This window comes from Microcaecilia unicolor, chromosome 1 (genome assembly GCF_901765095.1).
Source record: "Microcaecilia unicolor chromosome 1, aMicUni1.1, whole genome shotgun sequence".
NCBI lineage: Eukaryota > Metazoa > Chordata > Amphibia > Gymnophiona > Siphonopidae > Microcaecilia > Microcaecilia unicolor.
In genome coordinates this window covers 456,584,398-456,600,388 of record NC_044031.1, presented here as the reverse complement: position 1 = coordinate 456,600,388, position 15,991 = coordinate 456,584,398, and the positions used below count along the sequence as shown (strand labels likewise).

General features: G+C 43.8%; 1 protein-coding gene across 1 annotated transcript in view; it reads left to right on the top strand.

The window, feature by feature from the left end:
• The window catches only part of MYOM1 (myomesin 1), a 277,203-nt gene that overhangs the window by 205,194 nt on the left and 56,018 nt on the right, over positions 1-15,991 (top strand). The window contains exons 23-25 of the mRNA XM_030213070.1: positions 1,020-1,126; positions 1,259-1,303; positions 5,832-5,968. Coding sequence (XP_030068930.1) covers positions 1,020-1,126; positions 1,259-1,303; positions 5,832-5,968 — 289 coding nt within the window. The remainder of the gene's footprint in view (positions 1-1,019; positions 1,127-1,258; positions 1,304-5,831; positions 5,969-15,991) is intronic.

Here is a 15,991-nt window from a genome sequence, read left to right as displayed (position 1 = left end):
AGATTTGAACTGGGAACCCCTGGCTGTCAAGCCCAGTGCTCCAACTACTAGGTTACTCCTCCCTCAATACACCTAAAAACACTTGCAATGTTTCCCATTACATTTATATTTAGCCACATTCAAAATGGATGTTCCTGTGGTATATTTATTGCAGGCAAGAATAAACAAAATAGAGAAACATGCCCTGTATAACCACCAAGATTCAAGCAAAGAAAACGGGGAATAGAAGCAGCAGCACCAAACTGATTAATCAATAGTACAATAAAATATAGAAAACATCTATTAATATATTCTTAAAATAAATCATAAATATATAATATTATAAAGCACAGCATACATATATTGAGGACCTTTTACTAAGCTGCACTAAAAAGTGGCCAGCGCTAGCCCCAGCATGGGTCTTTCCCACACGCTGAGGCCACTTTAAACATGGCAGTAAAATAATCCTATTTTCCATTGTTCCTATTAATGGCCATGCACTCATTTCCCCATTAGTACTTGGCCATTAGACCAGAGCACCTACTGACACCTATTTTCTAGGTGGTAAGTGCTTAAGTGCTAACCACGCACTAATCGGTTAGTGCGTGGCAAAGTAGCAGTGCAAACTGATTAGAGTAGAAAACGCCTACTCCCCACCTCCCAGACACACCCCCACTGCTAAAAAATAAATTCTGGGGCCCTTTTACTAAGCTGCGGTAAGCACTAACATGTGCTTACCGCAGATTAAAAACCACTATTGTGAGCGTCCCATGGTAGTTTTTGGATCAGCACTTGCTTCCCACTTGCTAAAAAATACTTTTTATTTTTTATTGCTGGGGATGTGTTTGGGGCAGAGATTAGCTGTAGTCTGCACTAATTGGTCAGTATGGCTACATCGCTGTGCACTAACCAATTAGCACATGGTTAACGTGGGAACCCTTACAGCGGTAAGGACTCATGCACTAATTGTTTTTTTAAAAGGCCCCTTATTTGTCATTCCTATGTACTTCAAAATTTTAAATCTGTGCATTTGCTTTTAGGACAAAACTTATCTTCAAAGACCCCTCAGAAAAAGATTTGGGCATTTACTCATGTGTTGTCACGGATACTGATGGTGTTTCATCAAGCTATAACCTTGATGAGGAAGGTAAAAACAAAATTTCTTCATAAAATTTATCTTAGAGAAATTTCACTCTTCTTATGCTGTAAACTAAAGTCATTGAACTAATGATCTTCCCAAACCAATGCTTAATAAAGATGTTGTATTCTTATTGTGCAGAACTGAAACGCCTACTTCAACTCAGCCAGGACAAGAAATTTCCAGGTAAAGTCTCTAAGTATTATGTAAAACAATGCATATCAGTGAGTAGATTCTTTCACAGAGCGGATGTAGTTTGAATGAGATGCATGATTCATTTCTGTGTCTGAATTTATCTCTATAAGGCATCTGCTCTCAGAGGCCACAATTCAGCTGCTTAAAAATGTCCTCTAAAATGCTCCTTTTTATAATTTTTATAGTGCTATTAAGGGCACACAGTCCTGTACAGAGTCACTTAAGAGCTAAAGCAGAGAGCAGATGCATAGACCTGATTGTACTGGATTTCAAACATTCTGACTTCAGTAAAGTGGGGAAAGAAAATGTTGAAGGAGATAAGAGAAGTGGAAAGACAGTGGACCAAGCTGAAAGGAGCTATAAAAATGGCAACAGATCTATATATAAAGAAAGTAAACACAGGCAAGAGGAAAAGGAAAACAATATGGTTCTCCAAAGAAGTGACTGAAAAATAGGCATGAGGTAGCATTTGCAAAATACAAAAGAACGCAAGAAGAGGAACATAAAGAAAATTACTGGATAACACTCGAAGAAGCAAAGAAAGAAATACAACTGGCAAAAGCACAGACAGAAAAAAAATGGCTAGAGAAATTATTATTATGTTTAGTTTTATTAGAACAAGGTTATGTTTAACAAGAGAGGTGCAGGTTTGTTGGGGAAAGGAGGAAGGCTAGAAATGGTCTGGAAGACTGAAAAATGGTGAGAATTGTTATGTGGAATGTGGGAAAGAAAAAAACTGAAATGCTAAACAAATACTGTAGGTGTATATTTACTAAGCTGTGTTAAGCAGCTAGTGCAAGTTTTACTGTGCATTAAATGTTAGCCTGAATGCACGCTACCAGCTAATGTGTGTTAAAACAACCAGTGTGGAATAAATCTCACACTAGCTACATAATGCTGGTAGGGGAGAAAAGTAGGTGTGACAGGGACAGAGCAGAGGAGTGGCCATTGGTGATGGCTAGCTTGCGACTACTGCTAGAAGTCGCAGCTACCATTTTACAGCCGGAGTAGCAAGGGGCTTGGACGACCCACTGCATTACCAGGGTTTGGTTAAGTAGGTCAGAGGAGCCTACTGGGTTAGAGGAGGGCTTGTTGCATTGGAGGGGAGGGAGGGGGATCAGAACTTGATTGGGAAGGGCTTATCATGCCGGAGGATTCCAGGATGGTGGACTGTAACTTGTTGGGGGGTTCTGAGAGGGGGGGTTAGAATCAGGGGATGGGGGACCCGATATCCCCTTAGGCTAGTCCTAGCTGATATTTATTTATTTATTTTATTTATTTATTGCACTTGCATCCCACATTTTCCCACCTATTTGCAGGCTCAATGTGGCTTACAGAGACCTGTTATAGCATAACTATACCAGGTTAAAGAAAACAATTGGTATTACATAGAGGTAGAGGAATACAGGTAGGTTTGTACAAGTCATTATTGGAAAATACATTCTGTGCCATTTTGGTTAGGTATTGAGTTGTCGTTAGTTAAGGGTTTTCGTGGTAGGCTTTGCTAAAGAGGTATGTCTTCAGGGATTTGTGGAAATCGGTCAGTTCTTTGATCATTCTTAGGTTTATCGGAAGAGAGTTCCACATATGCGTGCTTATATAAGAAAAGCTAGACGCTTGTGTTAGTTTGTATTTTATTCCTTTGCAGTTGGGGAAGTGTAGGTTAAGAAAGGTGCGGGTGGATCTCTTAGCATTTCTGGGTGGCAGGTCTACGAGGCCTAGCATGTAGGTTGGGGCATCTCCGTAAATGATTTTATGAACAATTGTGCAGATTTTGAATGTGGTTCGTTCTTTCAATGGTAGCCAGTGTAGTTTCTTTCTTAGGGGTTTAGCGCTTTCATATTTTGTTTTCCCAAATATGAGTCTGGCTGCGGTGTTTTGGGATGTATGAAGTTTTTTGATGGTCTGTTCTTTGCAGCCAGCGAAGAGTGCACTGCAATAATCTAGGTGACTTAGCACCAATGACTGCACCAGTTTCATTAAAATGGCCCTTGGGAAGAAAGGTTTTACTCTTTTGAGTTTCCACATGACATGGAGCACTTTCTTAGTTGTATTCTTCACATGGTTTTCAAGTGTGAGATTTCGATCAATAGTGACTCCCAGAATTTTCAAGTTGTCTGATACGGGGAGGATAACATTTGGGGTGGTTATGGTGTCGAATTTGTGTGTATTGTGTTGTGAGGTGATTATAAGGCATTGTGTTTTTTCTGCGTTGAGTTTCGCATCCGCCCAGGAGTGCATGATTTGGAAGTTTTGGTTGATTTCGTTAGTAATTTCTTTTAGGTCTTGTTTAAATGGGATGTAGATCGTGACATCGTCTGCATATATATATATGGGTTGAGCTGTTGGTTATCTAATAGCTTGGCTAGGGGTGTCATCATTAGGTTGAAGAGGGTTGGTGAAAGGGGGGATCCTTGTGGTACACCGCATTCAGGTATCCATGGGGATGATGTCTCTGCGTTAGTTGTTACTTGGTATGATCTTGATGTCAGGAATTCTTTAAACCAATTGAGGATGTTTCCACCAATTCCGAAGTATTCCAGGATGTGTAGTAAAATTCCATGGTTGACCATATCAAAGGCACTGGACATATCAAATTGTAATATTCAGCTGGGACCCACATAAATGTCTTAATGTGGGTCCCAACTTTATATTAGCCAGAACCTGCATAAGAGTCAGCAGCCACCACATGTCCCAGATATTCAATACTGGTGATTGGACATGGCTCAGCATTGAATATCTGGATTTAATTAAGCTGGCAATGAGCAGCACTTTAAAAACGTTGATTGTCACTGGTTGAATATTGACTGGAAAGCCTAAAAGTCTCAATTGCATGTCTTCATACCAGGGGCAGACTGACCATTGGGATAATAGGGCAGGACCCAAGGGCCCACAGCAGTAAAGGCACCAACTCTCCCCTAGCTTGTATTTAGTTGAACCACCTTTGACAGGTGGTTAGGGGCCCATGACCCTTATAGCTTGAAGGCCCAGTCCACTGTCTGTCCACCCCTGCTTCATACTTTTTGTCATAGCAAACCCAAATTAGCTTTGGAACCAAAAGCTGTCTTAACAAGACCCATAAATTGAACAAAGCCAAACTTTTCAGTAGCTGAGCTGATGTAAATAACTCCTGAAGAAAGAATCAAACAGTTTCTGTTGTTTGAAGTGAATTTGAAGTAAATGTCTAAACATGCTAAAGTTGCTGCTGAAAGTATTCTAGGATAAAGTTATTCAAAGGTACAGATTGGGGGGGGGGGGGGGGAAGCAATAAGAAAATGTCAATTCTTCAGGGTTCAAATGTCCCTTGGAACACTATCAAGTCTGTCATTATAAAGTGAGAACAATTTGCCAGTACAGTGCCTCAATCAGGCCATCCTTCCAAAGACAGTAGACCCTGCTCTATACCTATCAGCTGAGACAGACTGGATGGGCTAAGAAGTCTTTTTCTTTCATCATTTATCGTCTTTACTATGCAATATTAATATTGTTTCTTTTTTCCTTAAGATTATTTCTTTTTTTTTTTAAGACATTGCAGAAAAAGACAAAATGTTAGGTGTATATACTATGGCTATATCCTCCCACTTACATGGTAACATTTTCCATAAGACAGTTAGGACCAAATTCTATAAATGGTGCCACAAAATTGGCGCAAAAACAAAATGAACGCTAAATGTTATTCTATAAATGGCACTCTGAGTTGGGCACCATTTAAAGAATAGCGCCTAGTACCAGGATCTGCGCCCAACTTTTAGGCATGGACCAGGTGTATTCTGTCTTGGAACGCCCATGACCCACCTATGCCCCTTCCATGGCCACACCCCATTTCAGATCTGCACACTAAAATTTGTCTTCTTGCTGATGTCAGGGGAAGTATGGGAAGTTGGATGGGGTCTCAGGGTGATGATGTACCATGGGAAGTTTAGAAGTGATGATGTGTTTTGAGGGGTCAGGGATGAGGCAGTTATTTTGTGCCACTAGGGGTGAGATGATGGGAAGGGGGGGTATTGATTTAGTTTTGCATCTGCACCTTTGTTCAGAGCCCAGAGCTAAACTGGTGGTCGGTGCTTGCACATGCCTCCAGACAGGTACAAAATCCAGTGGGGACATTTTAAAAATAAATATTTAAAATGGGAAGTACATGGCTATTTTTGATCCATGCCTCTTTAAGTCTCTGAGCCCCAGGGAGGTACATGTGCAAACTGAGGCTTTGTAAAATTGCTATTTGCACCTCTATGCAGTTACACATCTAGATGCTTCTGAAATGACCTTATTAGCCTATAATAGTTATATAAACTATTCAGGTACTAAGTATAAAGCTAGCTATCAAATTAACTTAAAACAATCTGGTGCCATTTGACATCCTCTCTTTATTGTCCATTTATGTTTCATTGTATACTAGAAATGCCTTTTTCTATCCAGCCTTCTCTTATTTTTTATTTAAATTGCAAGCCTTTGAAGACAACACTACATTCAGAAAACAAAAAGAGAAACTAATTTTCATCGTTTATCATACTTACAGTTGTTCCACTCAAATCTGAGTTGGCAGCTGAACTTCTGGAGAAAGGAGAAATTCGATTCTGGCTACAAGCTGAAAAACTCTCTAACAATGCAAAGGTTAACTATGTATTTAATGACAAGGAAATCTTCAATGGAGAGGTAAGCCATCTTATTACTGAGTATCTCTCTGAGGTAGACCAGTGTATAGCAATGTGGCAACCACCTCAAGTACAATTCTATAAACTGTCCACATATAGGAGCCCTTTTACTAAGGGCTTGCCGTACGCTCTGGAGTTGGGCACTACCACCGGGCTAGTTCCCACCCCCAGCGTGCACCATTTCTATTTTTGCAGCACTGGTGCTTACCCGGAGGTAATCGAGCAGTGCTGTGCGCTGCCCAGTTACCGCCAGGTTAGTGTAGGAGCCCTGAGGTGGCGGTAAGTGCTCCCCCTGACATGGCCACTTACTACATGGCCATTTCTTTTCAAGAAAAAAAAAAAAAAGACAGCCTTTTACCCGCTATGGTAAAAGAAGGCCCCAGCATACATCAAAAACACACACTGACACTAGCGCAGACTCTCTTTTACCACAGCTTAGTGAAAGGGCCCCATAGTTATGTGCATCTTGAGTGCATAAGGCCACAGGAAAGGAGCATGTACATGCACGAGTGTACTACAAGCTTTTCTATAAGGTAAGTACATTAGCATGTAACTGTATAGGGGCATGCACATGGGCAAAACATAGGCAGGATATGGGAATGTCTCCCACTTACGCAAGTAACTTACAAAATATAGTAAGTTACACTTGTTACATGTTTCACTTATGTGCATCCATTTATGTCTTCCATGGAGCTAGCATAAGTGAGCATGCTTAACTGTAGGCATGCCAAGGCAGGCTTATGACCTTAGAGATTAGGTACTCCCTGTACAGCATTGAGGCACCTAACAGGGTGCACGCAGTTATAGATTTACCCCCTTAGGACATTATTAGTGAAAGCAAGTTTTATAGGCCCTTATGCTAAAGTGTGGTAAGTTTTGCAGTTAGCACATTTTAGTTGCAAAAACTAGTGCATTGTACGTGCAAAGCCTTAGTGATAAATGCACTGGGTGTGCCCAGCATCAGCCCTGCATTTACCACATGTAGTGCACGGACATCACGTTATATGCAGTAACATGTAGCACAGGTGTGCCAACACTGTCTGCCACTGCATATGACGCAGTGCTGACCCCATAGATATACCAAAATACTGCCACTGGTATGCACCTCCCCAATGCCAATCCCCCCCCCCCCCACACACACACACACACTTGATATGAGACCCCCAAGATCCAACCCCCTGCCAATCCAGTCCCACTACCTGATCTAATCCCCCTCTTTGAATCCCCCCAAAAGTCCCACACCCCCAGATACAGTCCTCACCCTTACAAGGAAGGCTGAGCCCTATTGGTAGTACTGTGAGACTACAGTTAGGGGTCAGCAGGTGCCATTTTGCCGCTGGAGCCAGAGAGGGTAGGAGCTCCTTCACTGTCCCACTAGTCCACCAGGGATGGCCTCCCAGGTAAGTCTGAAGGTTCTTGGGTGGTCAGGATGGGCGAGGAAAGGGTCAGGTTGATATTAGGGGAGGGGCTTTCTGAAGGAGACAGGGCTACATGTAAACTTGAGGTTTGGGTGGGAGGGACTTCGGAGGATCAGATCAGGTGGGGAGGGGTCTTGTAGGGAAGAATTGGATTTGAGTGGGTCAGACCATTGGGAGGGGGGTGATCTTGGAAGGAAGTTGAATCTTTGGGGTGGGTCTGGATTGGAAGAGGGATCAGATCTTAGGGGAGGTTGGATTGGATGGAGATAAGATCAGGGGGTGAGAAGAAGGAAGAATCAGATGTCACAGCAACCTCATAGCCATTACTGAAGCAGCCACACTATCGGACTCCTGATAATGCAGCAGCACCTACTTCTTCTTGAGGTGACGGGAAGTGCAGCCACTTCTTTGCACCACCCCAGTCACACCCATGAACTGCCTATTCCCTCATTAAGCAGCTGGCATGAATTTTTGACCATGCTGGCTGTTTTAACAGCACTTTAGATGTTAACGCAAATCCATGCTAATGTTTAACGTGCAGTAAAATCAGCACTAGTTGCTTAACGCAGTTTAGTAAATAGGCCCCTTAGTTATATTTCAGTTTATCCAGTGTTCACTATAGACAAAAAGTAGTACACCTTTAAAAAAATGTGCTGAATTCTTCGTGGCCCATTGTGTGTCACAGAGCACGTGTTTTCTTTATTTTTATTCAACTTACGTCTGAAAAGATTGCCTAGATCTTCAGTGGAGCACTCGCCCACAATCAGATAGCAAATCTGTACTTTTCAACAAATGTTTAAGTATTGAAAAAAAATACTCAGAAAAAGAGCTAAAACTTATCTTGAGATTTCTCAACAAGTTAATCAAAAGAATAAACAAAAAAATGAATTTAGAAAAAAAAACAGTTTCCAACCTGTTCACATGTCAAAAGGTAGAATGCTGCCTATCCTCTTATTTGCTTCAGTTGGCCACAGAAAACTCTGAATTGCAGCAATGAAAAATGCAACTACAACCAGTTCTCATGTGAGCAGTTGTAGCAAACCTACATCTGGCTCCAGAACACACATCTTGGCATTTATTCATTTCTATGTAACCCTCTGGGGAAAACAATACGGTGGAAATATCTGGGCAAGTTACCCCCAGAGGATTGCTAACTAGATGATAGCCCTGCCCTTGGCAACTGACTGGGAGGGGTTTCAGGAGTGACAGTCTGCTGGGGGAGAGATGGATCCAACCGACTCCTCTATGTTAGGTTGGTTGTCTTATGGGAAAAAGATATATGAAAATGATACACTAATGATTGACAGTGGGATGTAACCTGGGGGAGCTGGCAAGAGATAAAAATACCTTGTGAAGGGAGCACGAGGTCTTTAGTTACCCAAACCTCCACCAAGACCCATGGAGCTAAGGGGGTATCTTGCTCAGCATCAGAAGCAGAGGCTGCTACTAAGAACTGGTTTCTGAGAGGGAGCAGAGGCCGAAGTGAGGAGGCTCCGGGTAGGGAGAGAAAGAGAGACCCCCCCCATGAGTTGTACCAGGAGGCGACCTGGTTGACCCAAAGGAGGGTGAAGGAAACCGTACCTCTGAGGGTGAAGGACGGACAGTGGAAATCCAGTCCTTGATCCAGTCCAGCAGCTAGGGAAAAGCCCAGCAGGATATCTGCCTGGCAATACCCAGTGTACCTGAATGTAAATCACCTTGAGCTACTACTAAAAAAGGTGTGAGCAAAATCTAAAAAATAAAATATAAGTGAGCAGATAAGCTGCAGCCCGGGTTATCTTGTAGGGTGGGATGGGCCAGAGTGTTAAGCACAGAATAGACATTTTTGGGACTACAAAGGACTGACCATTCCTAAGTGGCAACCCCCTCCCCTCCTGTGGTTTCTAACTCTTGAAACTGTGAACACGATTTGAGACCTGAAGTTCCTTTTAAGTTTCTGTTAGTAACTAGCCGTTAAGCCCGTAAAAACGGGCGAGTATTGCAGCCCTCCTCTCTCCCCTGGCCTCACCCCGTCAACCGATCCTCCCCCCCATATCCAGCAACCCTCCTCTTTCCCTTGGCCTCCCCCTCCCCCCATGTCCAGCAACCCTCCTCTCTGCCCTGCTCTCACCCCATGTCCAGCAACCATGCCCTCTCCCCCCTGCCCTCCCCCCATGTCCAGCTACCCTCCTCGCCGCCGCTTCCTCCCCCCTCCGTGCTGGGCCCCCTGCACTGACCTGATAGCGCCTCTTACCTCCGCGATGTTCGTTTCCAGGTGTCAGTGGCGGTGTCCGACAGTCCGACTCCGTTTCCCCCCTCTGACGTCATGATGTCTTGACGCGAGGGCGGGACAGAGAGGGAAGTCTGTACTGTGCATTTGCAGGCGAGTCGGTCACTTGCCATTTATATGTTTGATGTTCAGCTTTTATAAAAGCAACCCCAGCGTGCAAGTGGATTTGCACCCCGGCCTACTCCCAGCTCATCAGACACAACACCTTTTGTAGACCCTGGTCCAGTCCCAAAGATCTTAGCTGACAGCCAGGACTGTTTAAACGGGACTGGGGTTACATCTATGCAGATGTATATATGACAGAACTTCCAAAGCCTCTCCTGGGAGCTCCAGAGCCAGTCAGGTTTTCAGGATATCCACAGTGAATAAGCACAAGATATGTTTGCATATGCTGGGTCTTCAGTACATGCAGATTTGTCTTTAGCGTATTCATTGTGGGTATCATGAAAACCTGATTGGCTCTGTGGTTATTACTGTGAACTGCTTAGAAAGATTCCGATGGTGCAGTATGTCAAATTGTAATAAACTTGAAACTTGAGGTTCCCAGGATGGGCTTGGGAAGCCCTGGTGTATGGTATGGAATACATGCATATAAATATAGAAACACAGTCTTGAAATCAGTAAGCATTAATTGATCGTTCTTACTGGAGGAAAACGCCTCAAGGAGCACCTCTTCCGTATTTTAACAAGAGGAGGGCTAGGGCTTCTTCATCGTAGGCTAAAAACCTCCTTCTCTAATTTGCTTGTCTACTTAGCAGATAGAAAAAAGCACTGCCCAAACAAAATTACTTCTCTTCTTTGCAGAGAACACTCTTTGCAGTGGAGTGTATTGGTATGGTATGGAATGCCAGTGGTACTGAAGGATTTTGCTCCTTTGCAGGCTGGGTGAAAATGCTTAGTGATCCTATATGTGCTATTAGGGCTATTTCAAAAACAACAAAATAAAAATCTATCATTGAGTAATTTTCATCATAAGTAAAAAAAAAAAAAAAAAACATATAGAAAGTATCAATAAATGCTGCCTACCTATTAATTATTTATTATAATTACTTTGAAGTATAGAACGCTGACTATAATCTCTTTTGATTTAGTACGTACTGATTGCATTTTATCCAGCATGATTTTTATGTGAGATTTATGTCTCTCTTGAACTTGGATTCTCCTGATAAAAGCAGAATAGAAATGGCCATGTAAATTCAGTTCAATTAAATTAAATCTTCAGCCTATGAGTGTAATACTAATTTTGTTTCAAGCACCTTCATTTGGTGGCTTTTGTATGCATTCATCACCTTTTCTGAGAAGAAATACTTATCCCCGAATTCAATCTTTTTCAGCATTACCATGACCTTTTGTTCTAGAACTTTCTTTCGATTGAAAAAGCAAGCCTTTTGTGCATTATTGTGTTCTATCATATTTTCTACCTCAAGTCAATACTTATATAACTTAATAGATAAATAAACTCTCATATTCTTCTTTCTTGCACATTTTAAAGTTAACTTTTCAAAGAAAATTGAGTGCCTGATCTGGGCTCCTAAATTTTAGGTGCCTCTTGTTTGGTGAATTTTCAGCTGAACTTAGAAACCTACATTGTTGGTTGAAAATGTACTTAGAGGTCATTTTGTAACAGTCCACGCTAACATCATTAATTGCTTAAAATGGACCGTGGAGCACAGAATTCATGCTTTTAGTAAATGACCCTTGTATTTTTTGTGTAAATTTAGGTTCCTCATATACTTCCCACAGCCTTTCCCACCCTGGACCCACCTCTTTTTATGCATCTAAAGTTAGGAACCTAGTGAAAATAAGTCCTTAAGTTTAGGTGCTAAGCAGGAGCAGTTTTCATTTAGGAATATCTAGGAATCTAATTCTACAAATTAGGCACCTACATCTTTTGATTATTGGCCTCTGAGTGTCACTTTTCTTCATTTGTCTCCATACAGTTTGCAAGCAAACTAAATTCTTATAGCTACTCTATCTTTGTTGCTTATATTTCTCAGAAAATCAACTTCTTAGCCTTTCTGAAAGCCAGTGGCAGTCACCATTTTTTAAAATTTAGGGTCAAGACCCCAACAGTAGTACCACAAGAATAGCGCTAATGGTCACAGCTGCCATTTTAAGCCTGGAGCCAGAATAGACAGGAGTGATTTGGTTTGCTCCTGCCCAGGTACCGCCTAGACAACCAGGAATTTTAAAATGGGGGGGGGGGGCTGCAGGTGGTGAGTGAAGGGCAGGTTCATCTGGGGGGAGGGAGTTGTTCTCAAGGGGACTGAAAGGGGTCTGCTCCTGGGGGGAGGGTTTGGGGAAGGGGGATAAGCTCTTGAGGGGTGGATTCAGGAGGGGGGATTTTGTTGGGTGGGGGTTGTTAGGAGGGAAGAGAGGAAAACACTAATCAAGCTACTACCCAGAAGGTTTCCTTGTAGCTGCCAATATTCAGTGCTGATGTGCAGGTAGTTAACTGGGCCAAGATAGAACTGCTTTTTATGCAGTCCTCTATGCCTGGTTAACGATCTGGGCACCGGTACTGAATAACACCAGTGCCCAAATAACTGCCAGACTCTGCCTCCAGACCACTCCTGCACTACTTGGATAGTGTGGAGGAGGTCAGTGCTGATTTTCAGTGGATAGCTGTCCACAAGCAATTAAACAGAGCAGGAGCCTCCCCTACCTTGATAAATCACTTTGGATATCTAACCATTAAAATTAATTTTACTATTATGAATTTCAGGATTCTGGAGTTACATAATATAGACCAGCACAATCCATATCTTCTGGTTGGCCTAAGTCTTCCAGGCATTTTTTTTTAACTTGCTACTTTGAGCTTCTAGCTCAATTGGCTCAAGGGTTAAAATATAGACCCATGAGCCTTCATTTACAACCTAGAGGTTGTTCCCATATTATTTATATTTATTGATTGTAATGTCCCACCAGATTGTGTCACCAGATCTGCTGTCTCTTACACTTTCCTTGGAAGAGGTCAGGAAAAATCCCCCTGATCCAGTTCTGGTCCAGGCTTTCCAGCTCAGACGCTCACATAGCAACCAGGTTCTAAAACATAAAGAGCTTTTATTCAGCACAAAGAATTAGATTCCATTAGCAAAGTTCAGGATTAAAAAAAAAATAAACCCAAACAAATTCATGCAAAAACTGTACAGGAAGGGTTTCTCTTTTCTTCCCTAACCCAACTTGCATTTTAAGTCCATAACAGTTCCTAAGTTTCTCATAAGTTTGAACCAGCATTTCCAGGACACAGCCTAGAGCTGTGCCCTTAATGAACCTCTCTCTGACCAGGTTAATTCCCCACCTGATCCCAGATGTGGGCTTGGACTGCTCAATAACAGTCTCTGTACCCTTCATGGCTGACCCTGACCCCCCCCTCTCTCTTCAGGCAGGTCAGTAACGTTTCCCCAGCAAGGACTGGACACCAGTTCTTTCTTCCAGCCACAGGCTAGGACTGCTCAGAGAGTCTCTGCACTCTTCACATGGCTGACCCTGACCCCTTCCAAATTCTCAGCTGTGCCTTAGTGTACCTCCGGACCGGCCCAGCAATTGACTGATGGGTTGTGCACGCCTTCCAGCAGGTGGAGACTGAGAATTCTTACTCTTGAGAGAGAGCCAATAAGAGCCGTTACCCTGGCTAGGAAGATCCAGTATCCTCAGTCTCCAGCAGGTGGAAGGTGGTGAGCCCTTTCAGTCTCTCATTTCTTGCTTCCGTCTTTCCTATTACTAAAAATAAATAAATAAGTAATAAGGGATTTGGTAGTAGTTAGGTATTTTTTTTTCCTTCTGTGCACTGCTTTTAAAAGCCTTTTGAGGCAGAGATCCAAGGGGGTCTCTTTGTATCCTCAGGGGTGTTACACCCGGGTGGCCGGGTCCATCCCCCCCTCCTCCTTAGCCCTCCATGTTTTATTCTTGTTGTGGGGAAATATGGGCTTGCGCTAACTCGACCTCTTCAGGGGAAGAGAGCTCTGAGTCAGAGGAGAGGCAGCCGCGTTAAAAAAAAAAGAACCAAACAGCTGTGCTAGTTCGGCTCTCCTGGTGTTTTCCTCCTGCCTTCCCTTATGGTTCGGCTGGGGCACGTTCCCTGATTGTTTAGCTCTAGGTCGCTCGGGTTTTCATCGGGGGTTAGCTGCGAGAGCGCTCGCAGTACAGTCTGTCCTGCCGCCATGGCGGAGAAGCTGCATCGATGTGCTGTATGTCAGTGCCGCCGTGGCAGGGGAAGTGGAAAATCAGCACAACTGATCAGGTCTCCCCTCCCAAGGCAGTTTCGACAGGCTCCTCACCTTGATTGAGGAAAGCACCCTGCTGGTTTTTTACGTTTCAATCTCATGTCCTGATTGGACTATTAGCCCCTGACGCAGCCCTTGTGGGCGAAACACAGTCTGTGTCGGGCGAATCTCTGAAAATAAAGTTTTGAACCATATCACTGATTGGTAGCGCCGGCTTTGGCAGGAACGTCCGCCATGGTAGCTCCTTCCTCAGAAGTTGTAGAACGGCTTCCTGTTCATGCCCCAGCTGCAGCACAGACCCAGTCTGCTGATTTTTCCCTCCTGCCTGTCAGTTCTGAGGGGGGGTTCCCACCAGAATTTTTTATGCAGATGTATCAGGCTTTCCTTCTTCAGAAGTCTGGTCCTCAGTCTAGAGGTAGTCTGGGGGATGGGCAGTTGTTAACTTCCAAGAGACCTAGGAGGTCTTGGAATTTACAAGCTGGCTCTGATTCTGATCCTGATATAGAAATGCCCTCTTTGGAGCACTCTGATGTAGGTCAGGGAGATTTAGCGGAGGAGGCATCTTCTCAGATGGATTTGGGGGTAGACCCTCTTATACCTGGAGAAGATCCCTCGGTATTACGTATTTTTCATAAGGCAGACCTCCAAGAATTAATCTCCCAGGTATCCTCAACTTTGCGTTTGAGGATGACACTATGGTGCCAGAGGTACCACGCAAGATGGACAATTTATTGAAAGGAGTCTGTAAACCAGGGAAAACCTTTCCCATGCTCCAGGATATCAGGGACGTTATTCAGGTACAGTGGGATGCTCCCGACTCAGTGTTTAGACCGGCTAAGTCGATGGTGAGGCTTTATCCGGTTCCGGAAGTAGATAGAACTCTTCTTAGGCCTCCTGTGGTAGATGCAGTGGTTTCAGCAGTAACCAAGCAAAACACAGTACCTGTGGATGGGGGCACCACTTTGAAGGATGTTCAAGATCGCCGTTTGGAGGCGTTGCTAAAGAGTAGCTTCGATGTGTCTGCCTTCGATGTGTGCGGCTATTTGTGGTTCCCTGGTAGCTAGAGCTTGCTTCCGATAGTCCGAAAGAGTTTTGGATCGGTCGTCAGATGATTTGGCGCTCGTGGATGCCGAAGTCACGAAGCTAGAGATAGGTTCAATGTTCTTAGCGGATGCTTTACATGATCTGTTAAGGGCCTCAGCTAAGTCTATGGCTCTTGGCGTAGCTGCTAGGAAATCTCTGTGTCTTAAAGGTTGGGCGTGTATGCGGCTTCTAAGTCAAAGCTCAGTAAGTTCCTCTTTAGAGGCTCTCTTTTGTTTGACGATGACCTGGAAAAGTTGTTTCGCAGTCTGTGGGAGACTAAAGTGCCAAGACTTCCGGAAGATTGGCCTAGAGTGTCGGGTCATGGTGCGATGTCTTCCCAAGGTCGGGGTAGGGATTTTCATTGCTTCCAGTCAGGTAAGATGGCCCAGCTCAGTGCTCACGTTTTTTCCAAAGAAGTCAATCCTTTCAGGGCGCGCGTAGAAGAACCAAAGACTCAGGTTCATCGTTTCAGTCTGCTTCCCACCCCGCCCAATGAGGGTGTTGGGGGTCCAACCTCTGGTTCAAGTCGGATTGCGGTTGACGCAGTTTTTCCAGAGGTGGACCCAGATTACCTCCAACCAGTGGGTACTAGAAATTATTCAAGAAGGGTATGCCTTAGAGTTCGCTCGACATCTTCCAGATGCTTTTCTGGAGTCCCCCTGTCGGTCATCCGTCAAGGCCTCTATTGTCAGGAGCACTCTAGACTGGTTGATTTCTCTTCAGGCTATCTGTCCCGTGCGCTCGGAAGAACTCTGGCAGGGTCGCTATTCCATTTACTTTGTGGTTCCCAAGAAAGAGGGTTCCTTTCGGCCAATCTTGGATCTCAAGGCAGTAAATCGAGCCCTCAAGGTCTCCACGTTCCATATGGAAACTCTACGTTTTGTCATTGTAGCGGTTCAACCGGGGGAGTTCTTGACAGCTTTGGATCTTACCGAGGCATATCTGCATATTCTCATGCGTCCTCAGCATCATCGATTTCTCCTTGTTGCGATTCTCGGTCAGCATTTCCAGTTTCATGCTCTTCCTTT